Raw genomic sequence first — 14,907 nt, forward strand, 5'->3', positions numbered from 1 at the left:
CTTGGAAGCTGAAGGGTGGTCTTGGCATGGACTCTGGTCCTTGGGGTGCAGGCTCTTGGGTCCCAGTTCTGCTCGGGGTGGTCCTGTGAAGCACTAGACTCCTAGCGGGTCATCTGGGAGGGTCTAGCAGAGCTGGACAGCCCAAGGGTCATCAGGGCTCAGAGAGTCTAAGGTTATGTCAATCTGGCCTGCCCAGAACTGGATCGGGCAGGGGCACTGCTCTCAGCCCTAGCAACACACACTGACACTTTGCTGCCAAAAGCCTTTAATATGCCCTGGTGCAGGCTGTGTTCAGGAAAGCGGACACAGCGGTGCTTCCAGCTTCATGGTTCCCAGGCTCAGGTTCCTCCCGGGGGAGGTGGGAGGGCAGCCCTCACACCTGGCACCCCTGAGTGCCATACTCCTGGAGGAAGTCGTTGAGCTGGGTGCAGGCTGCCCGCTGGCGGGTGCTCCGGCACAGGCGTTCAGAGGGCATCTCCTCGATCCAGCTATTCGAGTCCAGCAGGTACTGGGGGCTGCAGGGGGCAAAGGGGCAGTCAGCAGGGCTCGGGAGGATGGCAGGTGGGAACGGAGAGCACAGGCATCCGGCTTCTGAGGGGCAAGGCCTAGGTGGCGAGGCATGGGGAGGGCAAGAGACTGGGGGGACCAGATGACTCACTGTCCTTCGAGGTCATAGGTGGCCCCATCCAGACCCATGATCAAATATTCTTTCCCAGGTTCCAAGCGAAGGCGGCAAGAGGCTCGAACCAGGAAGTTGCGCATCTGATTAGCAGTGGCCTTGACATCCTTGGCTGCGGGGATGACGTGCGCAAAAGTGGTCAGAGGGGAAGAGTAGGTGCAGGGTGAGCTCAGGCTGGGGGCTCTGTGTAGATCCTCTCATTCCACCTTCACCATCCCCATGGAGAGGTGCCACTGCCTCCCTATTTATGGCCAAGCCCAAGGCTTCTGACAGGCCAAGGGGATTTTCACACTTCCAGATGGTCAGGTCCTCGGCCACACCTCAGCCTCCCTGTCTCCCCCCAGCCCTGCCCGCCTCTCCGGTTCGCTTCATACTGAAGTGCAGGACTTGGGTGATCTTGGTCTCAAAGAGGCGGAAAGCAGCTCTGCTGTCTTCTCGGAGAACCTTAACCTGGAAGCCTAAGAGGTTAGGAGAAGGGGGAAAGGTGAGTTACTTTGAGGCTAAGAGGGCAGGAAGTTGGTGTCAGAGCAAACAGGCTGCGTGCATGACCTGTAAGAGGAGCAGACTACACCCAGAGAGACCAAAACAGCCGGTCCCCGAGGGAGGGTCAGGCCAGGGCCTTGGTGGGAAGACTGACCGTACTCCACACGGGGGTAGTAGCAGGCAAACTTCATCCTGTAGCCATCCTCATCCTGCAGACCCCGCTCCAGGGCGCGACGCTGGCGAGGGCACTTCCCTGAAGTTGGGGGCCCCATCAGACAGTGCGGGGGGCGCCTGGCCATCCTGCCTCCACTGCCCCACCCCAGGCCCTCAGTCTCACCCTCAGCACACTGGCAGACTTCAGCAGAACACAAGGTGGCCAGGAGTCTGCTCTTACTTGGTGCCCCGTAAAACACAGAACATCTGCGCTCTGGAGAACAGAGAGGAGTTAGGGCACAGGCCCCTCCATTCTGCCTCCTCAGTCCCAGGGAGTCCCAGGGAGCCCCAGGGCTCTCTGCCCCCCTCACTACCCCAGTGTCCACCGTCCCATAGGAGGTCACCATGCCAAAGCTCTCCTGAATTCCAGGGTGTCCTGCAGTGCTCACCAGGGTTGTAGTAGTCATACAGGGTTGCACTGGCCGGCTGCACCAGCCCCACCGGCACTTCCTGCACAGCCTCAAAGCCCACGCACTCCCGGGAGGTGGGGACCTGGCCAAGCGTAGGGAGGAGAGATGAGGGACCCACTCCCTGGGCCCTGCAGCCCTCTGTACTGGGTTTCCTTGGCCTGTTTTTGTTTGGTTCCTGTTGGCCTTCTCTCCAGTGTCCTTCACATTCTGTTACCTTCTTACTCAGAGAACTCTGAAAGCTGCTCCGCAAGGTCTCTGGTGACTTCACTTCCCAGAGGGTGACCTTGCCCCAGTCTTCACTGCCCCAGGCCCTCGGCAGAGTCTTGCATCATGGACATGTTCTCTGTGAAACTGTCCCTAAGCTAAGGGTTAGCTTCTGGACCACCCTTGGTTCTGACCTGGTCATTTCTTACGTTCCCTCCTTCTGAACTTCCTTCCTCAGTGCTCCCCTGTGGGGGTCTCAACCACTCCCTGGCTTCCACCAAACCAATCCAGGCTGATGATTCCCAAACTGAACTTGCAGCTCCATCCTTGCATTAGGATTTTGGCAGGACCTGTAAGTTCTCCAAGGCACTCTGCCTGCCCCCAAACCCACTCACCCTCCTCACAGCCTCATCTTTGTCATGGATACAACTGGGTCCTCCTTTATTTGCCACAACCTAACTGCAGGTTCTGTCATCCTGCCTGACCCCCCAACTCAGGTCCCAGGCCTGACTCCTCCTCGTGCCCATGTGGGCCCAGTCCACACGGTGCATGCCAGTGTGGCTGCTGCACCGTCAGCTCCCTAGCGGGGAATCTCGCTGGCTCTGTGTTTTCCATTGTGTTCAACCCAGATGTGTCAGCCAGGCTTCCCCAGCTGATGGGGGCTGGCCCCTCTGCACACACTGGGTAGGGGTCTCCCTGACCTACAAACAGCTGGCTAATGAAAGCCACCACATCTTTCTCACATTTTCTCCCAGAAGTTACAGTAAATGTTCAAAAAAATTTTTTGAAGGCCGGGCATGGTGGCTCTGGCCTGTAAATCCGGTACTTTAAAAGGCCTAGGCCAGAGGATCGCTTGAGGCCAGGAGTTCAAGACCAGCTTGGGCAACAGAGCGAGACCCTGTCTTTACTAAATAAATAAAAAAAAATGTTATGAGGGCCGTAAGAGGGTTGATAACTATTTTAGCCTAATAAGGTCGTGAAAAGACAAATACAATTATCATCTATGGCCACCATCACTTTGTAAAAGAAAATACACTTTAATATTAAAAAAAGATAGGAAGTTCAACAAAAAAACAAAGGCAGCCCCTCAAGCTGAATAAAACCAGCTCTACGAAAGGCTCCCTCTCAAGCCCCGAGGGTCCCCACTGACTGGCATCGGTCCCTGCCGCCTGCAGTTCTGCCCCTTACTCTGCTGTGTCTCACGGGCTCACATTCTTGTCCTTCTCTCTGATGACATCACAAGTTCTCAAGAGCACCGGCCGCTGACACAGCTGTTTCCTGAGAAACCTCCTAACGCATACTCAGTAAACCCGGTGCCATCAAGTCCCTTCCTGTGTCATCTCTCCCCACTCACCGAGTCAAAATACAGCAGGACGTGGGGCCCCTCGGTCTCAAAGTGACTCACATAACGGTCAGAGAGGGAAGTCAGCTGTGGGAAAGGGGAATTGGTCACAGGCCCTGCACATGACAGGGCTCAGTACCTGGGACAGAGGGGGTTGCCCTGGGTGGCTGACCGCACCTTCTCCAGGTCAGCACGCAGGGCGTGGAATCCACTCAGGAGGGTGATGTCCGCAATGGCCATGCCAGACAGCTCCACCTTGCCGTTCCGCCTGCAGAGACATGTGAGCTGTCGTCCAGGTTCTGCCTGAGCAGGCTCCAGAAGCCCAGCCCCAGCCTGGGTCCTGCCCTTCCTCCCCTGGCCTAGGGCAGCTCCCGGCGCCCACCAGATGCACACGGTGTAGTGCACCCTGGACTCCTGCTCCTCCACCACCTTGGGCGCCTCCCTCCTGCGGCGGTTCCTCCGACCCTCAAACAGCTGCAGGGGTGTCACGGGCTGCAGAGGGGCATCTGGGTCGTCCTTGGCTGGAAGCTCATCGTACTCATAGTCCTCATAGTCCTCGTTTGCTTCCACTGCACAGGGAAGCATTGTGAGGAGGGCTGGGATGGCCACCCGGCTCCCTGCGCCAGCCCCTGCCGGGCCCCAAGGCCTCCCAACCCCCACACTCACTCGTGTACTCGACATGGCCTTTGACTGTCACTTCTATCTGCAGGTCCTGGCAGGTCGTGTTCTTCATGTCCAGGACATTGTAGATACGAAGGACCTGGCTCGGCAAGGGGCAGGGAGAGGACGCAGGACATGTGAGGCCACAGACCTCTCTGGTGCCATACCTAAGGGCATCTCCCCAGGCTACGGGATTTGAGGCCTTCAGCCCCTTTTCATCCCCGTCATTGCACAGTCCACACACACGAGTGGCACCACATTCGCCACAGGTGCCGGGTGAGACAGAGAGGTAAAGAAACAGGGGCCTGCCCCCAGAGGCCAACACTCTAGACTGTGCAGGGAAGAGGCTGGACTGAAAAGCTCAGGAAAGGCTTCTGGCCAAGGCTTGAAGGAGGAGAAAGAGCTTGTCCTGTGGGCCAAGAAGCAGGGAAGGACAGGAAAGGCAAGGGGATCTGTGTAGACAAGGAGATCTGTCTGGCCGGAGAGGTGGGCAGAGGCCCAGCCATCTGAGCCATGGGCAGCGGGGAGTGACTTTTCCCCAAGGCTGATCTGGCTGGGGCTTTTGGAAGGTCAGTGTCACTGCTGTGTGGACAGTGGATCAGACAGGGGAGACAGGAGGTAGAGAGAAGTTCCAGGGAGGGAGAAGGCCGTCTTAGCACAGAATCTAGGATGCAGCACCAAGGGCCACAGGCAGCAGGGGAGCAGAGGAGGGGTCACTAGGGACATAAGGACAGGCTTGGGAGAGGGGCCACTAACACGGCCTCTAGAGTAGTGGCCGGGCTCCTGGCTGGGAGGGGCTCCCATCAGCCAGACAAGAAACACAGAATGAAGAAGGGCTTTGGGACATGCCTCGTCTGAGGTTCTGTGGGAGTGGGAAGAGTGGGGCCCATGGTTTAGGGAAAAGGCCTGGGCTGGGGAGTGGGATTCGGAGCCATCAGCACTGAGGCGGGTAAAGGAAACAACAGGTACCCAGAGATGGGGAGAGCAAGCAGGGGGAAAACACCCAGGACAGAAGCACGGGACACCAACCCTGAGGTGTCTGCCTCCTTCCCTGGACCATGCGCCTTTGCCCACAGGCCTCTCACTCCACACCCTCTCCTACGCCAGTGCCTGGCCCCGCCCCTTCCCTGGCCCTCACCTTCAGGGTTCCTTTGCTGTTTCCTCCCACCTTCACATTGATCTTGCTGCCCAAGGAAAACTTTCAGCAACAGAAAAGGGAAGGCGATGTTAGAAGGGCACAAGCAAACCTGTTTTTGCGGCTCCAATAACTTATCTCCTTCCTCAAAACAGCCCCACTTCCTCTCCCCACCTCACATTTCCACAAAATTTACACCAGCATGTGAATTATCTCACTTCAGCCTTCTAATAACCCTGTAGGGTGAACTCTGCATATGTTACTCTACAAGTGAGAAAACTGAAGCTCAGAGCTCCAGGTCACACAGCCAGGAAGTCAGTCTTCCCCCAAAGACCCCAGGAAGAAGTGCTGCAGGGATTCCACGGGTGGGAGGGTGGGGACAGCTTCTGGCCTGGCCACGAGGCCCAGGTGTCCTGGCTACCCAGGCGAGGGAGTGGTTCACCAGGGAGTGGTTCACCTGCAGCTCCTCCTCCAGGCCACGGATCTGGCGGTTGTTCAGCTGCAGCGCATGGGACTTGAACCCATTCCGGCCTGTGGAGCTGAGAGTCACATTGAGTCCCCTCGCCTCAGTGGTGTGGGAGGCAATCCAGTAGGCAGACAGGGCATCCAGGGCAATCACCGTGTCCTAGGGAGGTTAAGCCAGGACTCAAGCCCTTGGTCTCAGGACTACCCACCCCCAGAGCCCGGGGGCGGCCCCTACTTGGGTACTGCGGAATCCCCCTTGGAAGCTGCCCTGATGGGTGAGCCAGGCCGCAGCCTGGTCTGCCATCTCTGCTTTGCCCTCGTGAAGGAGGAGGTGCAGCAGGGCGTAGGCTGTGGTTTCAATCCACAGGGCTGGGGCCTGGGGCATGGGGTCGGATGGGTTGCGAGGAGCTGGGGTGGGCGACACGGCATTGCTCTGAGAACCAGTGACTGAGCCCCAGTACAGGTTATCTGGAAGTAAAGGGAGACCACGAGTAAACAGGAAGGCAGGGAGAAGAGCCGGGTCCCCTGGCCCTTAGCCACCCGCTGCTGGGCTCTCCTGATTCTCCCCCAATCCACCCCTGCTTATACCTTCATTCCTCCTCTGAGTCTTCATCCAGCCTCTCCCTCTGGGCACACTCAGGGATCCTAAGGTCCCCTGGGCCTCAGGCTCACTGCCAGGAGCCCCTCACCCCTTACCTCCAGTCTCCTGGGCCATTGCCATGAGGTTGTTGTGGGCAATACCCCGCAGGTCTGCAGGAGCCTTGGTCAGTGTCAGGGCATAGGCCGTGATGGCGGCTGCGTGGGCACCCAGGAGCCCAGCACTTGCTTTCTCCCCCAAAAATGAGTTTGCCTTTGAGATGGAGGCTTCCTGGAAGAAAACGGGAGGAGGGTCTGGGACCTGGACCCCTGGGTTCCTGAGGAAAAAGGGGGACAGCTGGGGGCCAGCAGAGGGCAGCAACGCCACTGAACTTACCACTCTCTGCTTCAATTGCTCTGCACCCTCATCCTGGAAGACGGCCAGCCCATGATGAAGGGCGATGGTCACAAAGGCTGTGAGTGCCACAGTCTCATCATTGCCCACCAAACCCCCCTAGTGAGGGGAGAAAAGAAGATGTCAAACAAGAGGGGGAAGGGGCAAAGAGAGTCCTCCAACAGGCGCTCCTTGGGCCAGCCCCAGCATGCCCACACCTGCATGCCCCTGTGTATCACTGGAGAGAGGTCCTGGAACGAGCCATCAGCCTGCTGCTGGGACAGAAGCCAGTTAGATGTCTCCTGCAGTTTCTCAGGCGAGCCTCCTACCTGCTCCTGGGCCAAACTCAGGACCTTCAACACAAAGGCTGTGAGCCTGGATGGGAGGAAAGGAGGGTTGGGGATAAGGACTTGCTTATCATTATGCCCACACCCCCAGGTGCCTGGTTATTTACCCTCCCATTGTACCAGCTCTGTCCCGCCCCTGCCCCAGCCCTGACCCCCTCAGAGCCCTGGAACCCCTCTCCCAACCTCACCAGGTGCTGCTGGCCCGTGACAACCAAGCCGCATAGGAACCATCCGCCTTCCGAAACTGCTGGATCCGCATGTAGCCTTGGAGAGGAAAGGTGGCCGCTCAGGTGACACTCACCCTTCTGCTGTTTGAGCCCAAGGCCATGCTCCCCATCCCCATCAGGGGCCCCCTTTCTTTCCCTCTGTAGCCTCCTGGGCTGTCCATCTTCCAGTAACTGTCCTTTCCTGGCCCCCCTCCTGCTTGCCCCTGCACCCAGAACCTTTCTGGATCAGATCCACAGCGTGGTCCTTGGTCTCGGGAGGCAGTGTGCTCCACTGCTCTGTCTTGTCCAGGTAGCGGGAAGCAGCCAGTGTCGGAGCCAAGTAGACCATGGTTTGCTCCCCACAGCCTTGAGGAAGTCTCAAGAGGGAGGCCACGCCTCCTGGTGACAAGGCCCCCTCAGAGCCTAAAGTGTCCAATGGATCTGAGGCTACATGGGAGGGAGAGGGTGGAGGTCTGAGGACCCTGCCTCAGAGGCTCACGGGGAGTGGGACCAAGTAGGGACCCACAGGTCTCACATGAATCTGAAAGTGGCCACTGGGAAGGGACTAAAGGGCACTCCCACCTGTAACCCTGACGTAGCTGTTGAAGTCCCCATCAGGGATCATATTGGGATCAGAGTTGCCAGGAATTTCCAAGGTCCGGCCTCGGTGGTCTGGGGAAATGGGGGAAGTTGGCAGCCTGTCCTGCTGTCCACATCCCCCACCACCTGTACCCACTTAGGAAACCAATGGCTGGAGGTAGAGGGTCACTCACCCAGGGGGTTGAGTTCATAGACCAGCTCCTCTGTATGGATGGCCCCTTCCTTCTGTCTCAGGGAAAACATGGTTGTGAGGTCACACAGGACTACCAGCTGGCTGCCCTGCCAGCGCAGACTCCCCCAGGACTTTGAGTTTCAACTCCAGGGACAGAGTTGGATCAGAATTGTACAAGATGTGAACAGACCAAGGCATTGGTTTGGGTGTTGGGCCCCTGGCCTGGCCACCAGAGAGAGTGCTGAGGGTGGAGGACAAAGCTGGGGGCCCGGGGACTTATATTCAGGGGTGCTTCATTCACCTCAATCTGCAGAACCTTGGACACTGCATCTCCCACAGGGAATTCGAAGGACCCTCGAGCCACCACCTTCAGGGACACAGCGGCAGCTGCCGTGGGCACCACAGAGAAGGCAACAGGCCGGGCAGAGCCCGCAGGCACCAGCACCTGCTGGGCCAGCCCTCCACCCCCAGCCAGGCACAGCCCCTCCACTGGGGACACGTGGACGCTCACCTGAGGGCAGGAAAACGAGGATGGCCAGAGTCCTGGCCCGGTTAGGCTCCCCACCCCTCACTGGGCCCTGGCTCCCCCAACTCCTGTATGCTCAGGCTCCCACAGGGCCTCACAGTCAGGTTTTTATCCAAGTAGTTATAGAGGACAGGCCGCAGCTCCAGCTGCTCAAAGCGGCGGACAGACATGGGCAGGCGGAGGTGCAGGTGGAACTCGCGGAACACCCGGAGCTGGACTGGGGTGGCCACACATAGGCCTGAGGGAAGGGAAGCGTGGGCGGAGGGGCAGAGATCAGAGGGGCCATCAAAGCTTCAGGGCCACAGGAGGGAGGGGTGGGGGTGACCCAGCTCTGTCTCAGTCTGCCTCTGCCCTCTGGCCCATGCCAGCTGCACGCTGGCACAGACCTCCCCAGATCACTGGACCCTCTTCCTACACTAAAAGCAAAGGGAACAGGGAGCTGGGGTACAGGGAAATGGAAGCGGGGTCACCTGAGGCCCAGACAGGGTGACCTCACCTTTGGTTTTGGACAGGCTCAGGCCATGGATCTCCCACGTGGTCAGAGAGTCGGGGAGCCACAGTGTCAATCTGTGTAGGGAAAGGCAGAGAAGGCCCGTCATACCCTGGCTGGCCCCCAGACACAGCGCAGAGACAAGGCTGGGCCGACAAACACTCTCACATTTGAAAACGGTCCACTGTTTCCACTCTCCAGAGCCAGTTCTCCGGGAAGAAGCTACGCACGGGAATGTCATCCTCATCAATCAGGTCCTCCTCCTGCAGGATCTCCAGGGCTGGGGGACCATGGTGGACGGGAGTGAGGAGGGGGCCATTCTGCCTTTCCAAGCGCCGCCACCTGTGCCCTAGCCCCACCCAGCCTCTCACCTCGTTGGAGGCCCGCCTGGCCCCTGTCCCTGCTCTTCTTGCGCAGACCCTCAGCAAATTGGCAGCAGGACAGAAAGGGCTCCCGGCAGTCTGGCTGCTGCACGCGAGCTGCCCGCTGCTCGCAGGAACGCCTCATGGGCAGACGTGTCACCCCATCCTGGCAGCAGCGCTTGGCTATTGGGGAAGCATACTGACCCACTGCAGGGCCAGATGGGGGTGAGCATGAGAGGACAAAAAAGACATACACCTCAGCCCCCGCCCCGACCCCTTGAGACCAGCAACATAAGAGAGGCTGGTGGAGAGAGCTGCCGACCCTTCCACTTGTAATCCCGGAATTCGGATCTCTGGCCCCAAATACCACACACTGGTTCAGCAAGAGCCAAGGGGCAGAGAGGCAGACCCCCAACCCAGATACCAGGTGGAGAGCCCAAGCTACTGCCTAGGCACCCGCAACTCACATTTCTCATTAATCGCCTTTTGGAAGTTCACGTTTCTCTTTTTCCGGGTTGTCTTCTCCTTGGCACAGCTTAGTCCTGGTGGAGAGAAAGGCTGCAGTCCAGCCGTCAGGCACTCGGCCTCCTCCCCTCCTCCCATTCCCCTGCCCAGCCCTTCCCGCCCCGACTCTTCCTACCTGGCCCCCTCATGCCCTTCCTCCTTCCTTATCTTCCCACCACCCACTCCCCTTCCTTCTCTATTCTCACTCTTTCTGGATAAGGTCCATTGGTCTCCATCAGAAAAGGCCAGGCCCGCTGCCTGGAACACCTGGAGGGCACTGTCCCCACCCCCAGGACCACAGCCGAGGTCATAGCTGTTCATAACTTCAAAGACCTGCAGGAAGGGCGGGAACGCTATAGGAGCCAAGCGCGGCTGAGGGGCAGGACCGCGCACCCGGCACAGGTGAGAGGGCAGCGGAACGCTATAGGAGCCAAGCGCGGCTGAGGGGCAGGACCGCACACCCGGCACAGGTGAGAGGGCAGCGGAACGCTATAGGAGCCAAGCGCGGCTGAGGGGCAGGACCGCGCACCCGGCACAGGTGAGAGGGCAGCGCATGGGGGGACAGGAAAGGATACAGAGCCAGGAGATGGAGACCACAGGGCCAAGTGGGGAAGAGTCTGTGGGGAGCCTGTGGGATCCAGGGGCTGTGCCCAGGGCTCAGGGAAGCAGGGGGATGAGCCATGGAGGGGTGAGAGGGCTGAGGAGAGGGTCTGGACAAACCTTGCCCATGTTGAGGGGCTTGTGGGACTTGCTGCCTGCAGCATACAGAGCTGTGTCCAAGGCTCCCAGCGCCACCAGGGCTAGGGAGTCGGTTTCTAAGTGGAGCTTCACGGACTCCCCGTTCCGGTACTGCTTGGCACCGTCCACGCTGAGCTCCAGCTGGCAGGGGCGGGAGGCGGGGTGGTCAGAGTGGGAGAGCTTCCTTCAGTCCCGGTATCCTCACTGCTCCCAAGCTAAATCCATGCCCTGTTGGCAATCACCCTGTCCTCAACCCCCTCAGCACAAGTGCCATCTCTCCTGACCCCGGTCACCTTGCCCTCGCAGGCCCCAGCCTGGACATCCACTCGCAGGGAGTTGGCCACTGGGTGGTCTCCATGGTAGTAGAAGGCCACAAAGTAGAAGGAGGGTGCCAGGTGATGGTCCACAAACACCGAGACCGAGGTCAGGGTCCTCTTGGGCTCTCGATTCATGAACATGATCTGCCCTCGGGATAGGATCTGGGCCAAGAAGGGGAGGGACAAGAGTGGTTGCCTCTTCATGGGACAGCCCCAGCCTTGAACCCCCCCAGCCCCATCCAGAGGGCTCTTCCCTGCACCCCAGCCCTCCTTGACTCCCCAGCTCATGCACACCATGTAGTAGTAATGAGAAAAGGTGGCCCCACTGCCCACGGCTCGCAAGTTCAGGTTCAGAGTGTCCCCAACACGAGGAGGTCGAGAATCCGGCCGCTCAATAGACAGAAACCCGGGGCCTCCTGAAGGTGGGGCTGCCACAGTGAGCCTGGCTATTGCTGGATGGGGGGAGCCTGCAGATACCTGGAGAGGGGGTCAGGTGCAAATAGGGTAGTAGCTCAGAGCCAGGTACCCCACCTTCCCAAGTCAGGCCATGGATCCTTGGGACCCCAGCTCACCCTCCTCCCCTTTCCCCACCATCTCCCAGGGGTCCGAGGAGTCCTACCGAGAGCTGCAGTTCTGAGATGGTCTGAGGGATAATGATGGAAATGCTGACTTGGCCGCTCTCATCTGTGTTTTGTTGAATGTCCCGGACTTCAGGAACAGACCCAGGAGAAGACACCGTGGCAGAAACTGTGACGGGAATGCCAGAAGCTGGGGAGCCTGACATCTCATGGACCAAGGCCTAGGCAGGTAAAGGAGGGCAGACAAAAGAGAGTGGTCAGACCCTGAGCCCTCCTAACTACCACATCCTCTCTACTCATCCTTCCCCTCTGGAAGAAACCTGCAGCAGGAAGGGGGCTCCAGGCACAAGGTGTCGCTTGGTCTTGCTAAGATCCAAGGAGAAGGGAGATGACACAAAATACCAGGATGTGAGCTCTGCCTCCTCCATCTCCCCACCTGCAAGGCAAAGGACAGAGAGAGGTAGGGGACAGAGCCCAAGAAGAGAGGGCCAGGAGGACAAGTGGGGAGTGGCTTGAGTGGTTCCCTCCCACAAGACAGCGAGCTCCCAGGGCGCAGGCCGCCGAATTCCTGTCTGTGCATGCTGAGGCCCAGCACAGACAGGAACAACACATGTCCACTGGGGAAGTGAATGAATGAGCAGAAAGAGCAAATAAATAAATAAACTCAGCCAGGGAAAAGGGACGAGTCACAGAGACAGAGTTGGAGAGAGACCAGGTCTCCTGGATGTTTCCTGGTTTTGAGTCTGAGATGAGATGGGAGAAGTGGGGTGGTGTTGGTGCTGGAGGGAAAAGGGTTAGTTCAGTGGTCAGAGGCAAGGGTCTGGGGTTACAATAAGGGAAAGTCACCCACCTGGAGACTCAATGATGGCTGCAGCAACGTAGAGGCGCAGCCCCTGGAGGTCAGTAATGCTCATATTCAGCTTCTCCAGGGCATCCTGGAACTCCGCCTTTGAGAGGGAGATGTGGCTCTGTCCATTCACCAGCTGGGGCATAGAAAGAAACAGGACATAGGGTGAGACTGAGTCTCCCACCTCACCTCCCTTGCCCCTTCCCCTCCCCAGCCCCTATTCTCCTTCCTACCTTGGTCTGACTCTCCAGCCCCCGAAAGAAAGTCTTCTTACCATCCTCATCTAGGAGTCCAAAGCGCACATATGCCACCCCCTGCACTGGCTTCCCATAGATGTACCTGTTGTGGCAGAGAGAAGAGGGTGGGCCAAGGGCTGGGGGGAATAATGGTCTGAGGGCAGGGAAGCAGGAGCCCATTCATACTGAGTAGGGAGCAGGACCCAGTGCTGGTGGGCAGAGGTTGGGGAGGGAGGTATTACCTGGCCTGGATATCTAACTGCATTTCATCAAGATGGCCTGGCACCGTCAGGATGTAGGGCTTTCCAGGGGTGATCTTCACCTCAAAGTTGGGAAGGACTGACCCAGGGTGAAGGGATAGGCAGGTCAGACTCCAGCTCAAAGACTCCCCTCCGCTAAGGGCTGTGGTACCCATATCTCCCTGCCCTGAGCTGCTCCCACTCCCTCTCCTTCCACCCTTACTTCCTTCAGGAAAGCAGCTGCCTGTCGCTCCAGTTTCTAGCTCTCACCATATTTCTTCACCTCAAACTGGGTGCTGCTGTTGGATTCCAGGCCATCTGAGAATCGGGCTGAGATCTTCCAGGTCCCTGGCCTGAGAAAGGACAAGGAAGGGGCTCAGTTCATCTGTACAGTGGGGCACAGAGAGCCAGCAGCCTGCTTCCCTGGGAAGAGGACTGTGGGGGTTAACCAGAGGCTCAGGAGGCTGAGGGTCAGGGCATCTCGGGACGTGCCTCTGTGTGGGAGGTGGAGAACCTAACAGGAATTGGGTTGGTGTAGCTTGGGGGCAGCCCCCACATTGGGAGCGCTCACTCTGAGATGTCTGGGATCACGAAGTCATCCTGGAAGATGGACGAGGGCATGTACACCTCCTTCTTCCGCACGCGAAGGCCGTGAGAGTTCTGCAAGGGGAGAAGTGGTCACAGGCAGGAGGTCACGTCAGTGGCCAGGATCAGGAAGGCCAGAGGTCGGGGACTCACCTCCACCGTGACTGTGATGGCGTCAGTGCTCGGGCGCATCTTTTGATCCAGAGCAAAGATCCGGTACCGAACTGGGAGTGGAGGAGGAGAGAGGTGAGCAGGGGTCCATGTGCAAGGGGAGAGTGGGTCCAACTCCACAGAGGGAGCAGGGGACAAATATTTCCTAAGCACTCCTCCTGTGTGGCACTTTCTTTCAGGTTATCTCACTAGGGGGCACCAAACTCATCCTGAGAGGGCTTAGAGGGGGTTAAAGGTTGAGGCCCTGCGGCTGAGACTCACCCCGCTGGCCAGGGTTGTAAATGGGCTGGTCCGTCTGCAAAAAGAGGTGCCCCCGGCGAGAGGAGAAGAGCAGGTTGATACCCTGGATGTTTGTCTTTCTGGACAGAGAGTCCTTCAGCCATGGCGACTGGGCCACCAGCTGGACCTCAGGGCCTCTGAGGAGTTGATGGAGGCCACAGCTCTTCGCATCTTTCAAGGGCACCTGTCAGGAGAGGGAGAGGGAGCAGGTCACAGAGCAAGAGAGAGCTGACCAAAAAGGACAGAGACCAAGGGAGAAACATGGAAGGAGAATGCCAGGGTGGGAAGACAGGAGGCGAGGAGGCCAGTGGGAAGATGAAGACACAAGACAGATGGGAACAGGGTGGGAGGCCCCCACAAGCAGCAGGAGGGCATGGGGTCTGGTTACCTGGAGACTGAGGAGTGCGAAGTCTCTTTCTGAGCTAAGGGTGAAGTCCACCTTTGGGGAGCAGGGGACGTTATTATGAGATGGGTTTCTCAGGAACACTGATCCTTTCACTACCTGTCCTCGGGGTACATCCTGGAGCTGCACCCCCACTGACAGGGGGACCCCCAGATGAACCACAGAAGGAGAGAACAAGAGCAACCTGGGGAAAAAAGGATCAGCAGTCAGACTTCGCTCTGACCCCCCCACCCCTGCTCTCCCTCACCCCTGAATCGGGTCGTTGCCAGCCCTGCCCCAATCCAAGCACCCAGCATCCCGCCTCCAGGACCTGGGCTTCTGCAGAGATAAGGTGAAGAAGCTGGATGCCCAGATCAGCCCCCAGAGGAGCCTCATGGCTGGAGGATCCAAGAGGGGTTAGATCCGTCTGTGTCTGCTACCTTCTGGCCAAGCTAGGGCTTGGGGCAGAGTTGACTCTGGACCTTGCTCCTCCCCCAGCCCAGCTAAGCTGGGAAACCACGTGACAGCCAAGAAGTGCAACTGGCCTCAGGCCCAGTGTTGTGGGGGCACCCCGACACCTGAGTCTCCAGGGGAATCTCTGAATCTTGGCCCAGAAATAACCCTGTCCTTCCCTGTTAACCCCTCTCATTCCAGTGCCTGAGCACCTCCCCCTACCAGGTATATCTGTTTCAGGGTATAGGTGCACATAAGCTCATGTATACATGGGCGTACAAGGGCCCAACATGGTCCACGAGTACAGGATATTT

At 58.5% G+C, this 14,907-nt stretch overlaps 1 protein-coding gene across 2 annotated transcripts; it reads right to left on the minus strand.

Moving 5' to 3' along the window:
- Nucleotides 1–248: 248 nt before the first annotated feature.
- On the minus strand, nucleotides 249–14,642 carry LOC129473280 (complement C4-B). 2 transcript variants are annotated; one of them, XM_055263622.2, is made up of 41 exons: nucleotides 14,472–14,642; nucleotides 14,147–14,345; nucleotides 13,741–13,942; nucleotides 13,462–13,532; nucleotides 13,295–13,383; nucleotides 12,994–13,076; nucleotides 12,727–12,823; nucleotides 12,482–12,587; nucleotides 12,252–12,384; nucleotides 11,722–11,837; nucleotides 11,443–11,622; nucleotides 11,118–11,300; nucleotides 10,800–10,985; nucleotides 10,489–10,647; nucleotides 9,975–10,101; nucleotides 9,732–9,806; nucleotides 9,274–9,471; nucleotides 9,071–9,182; nucleotides 8,909–8,979; nucleotides 8,511–8,650; nucleotides 8,188–8,397; nucleotides 7,888–7,939; nucleotides 7,697–7,786; nucleotides 7,352–7,561; nucleotides 7,097–7,172; nucleotides 6,780–6,936; nucleotides 6,565–6,681; nucleotides 6,288–6,459; nucleotides 5,827–6,059; nucleotides 5,584–5,751; nucleotides 5,130–5,189; nucleotides 3,998–4,091; nucleotides 3,714–3,900; nucleotides 3,509–3,599; nucleotides 3,344–3,418; nucleotides 1,765–1,867; nucleotides 1,500–1,589; nucleotides 1,317–1,415; nucleotides 1,054–1,137; nucleotides 659–791; nucleotides 249–515 (listed from the first exon to the last, which is right to left on the minus strand). In XM_055263622.2, exons 1-41 carry the CDS (start codon nucleotides 14,534–14,536, stop codon nucleotides 374–376), a joined length of 5,235 nt encoding a protein of 1,744 aa, XP_055119597.2. In that variant the 5' UTR covers nucleotides 14,537–14,642; the 3' UTR covers nucleotides 249–373. The 2 variants fall into 2 exon arrangements, with proteins under 2 accessions (XP_055119597.2, XP_055119598.2); XM_055263623.2 differs by lacking the exon at nucleotides 3,509–3,599 and having other exon boundaries at nucleotides 3,761–3,900; nucleotides 14,472–14,630.
- Between the last annotated feature and the right edge of the window lie 265 nt (nucleotides 14,643–14,907).

The sequence above is a fragment of the Symphalangus syndactylus genome, chromosome 23 (assembly GCF_028878055.3).
Source record: "Symphalangus syndactylus isolate Jambi chromosome 23, NHGRI_mSymSyn1-v2.1_pri, whole genome shotgun sequence".
Taxonomy (NCBI): Eukaryota; Metazoa; Chordata; class Mammalia; order Primates; family Hylobatidae; genus Symphalangus; species Symphalangus syndactylus.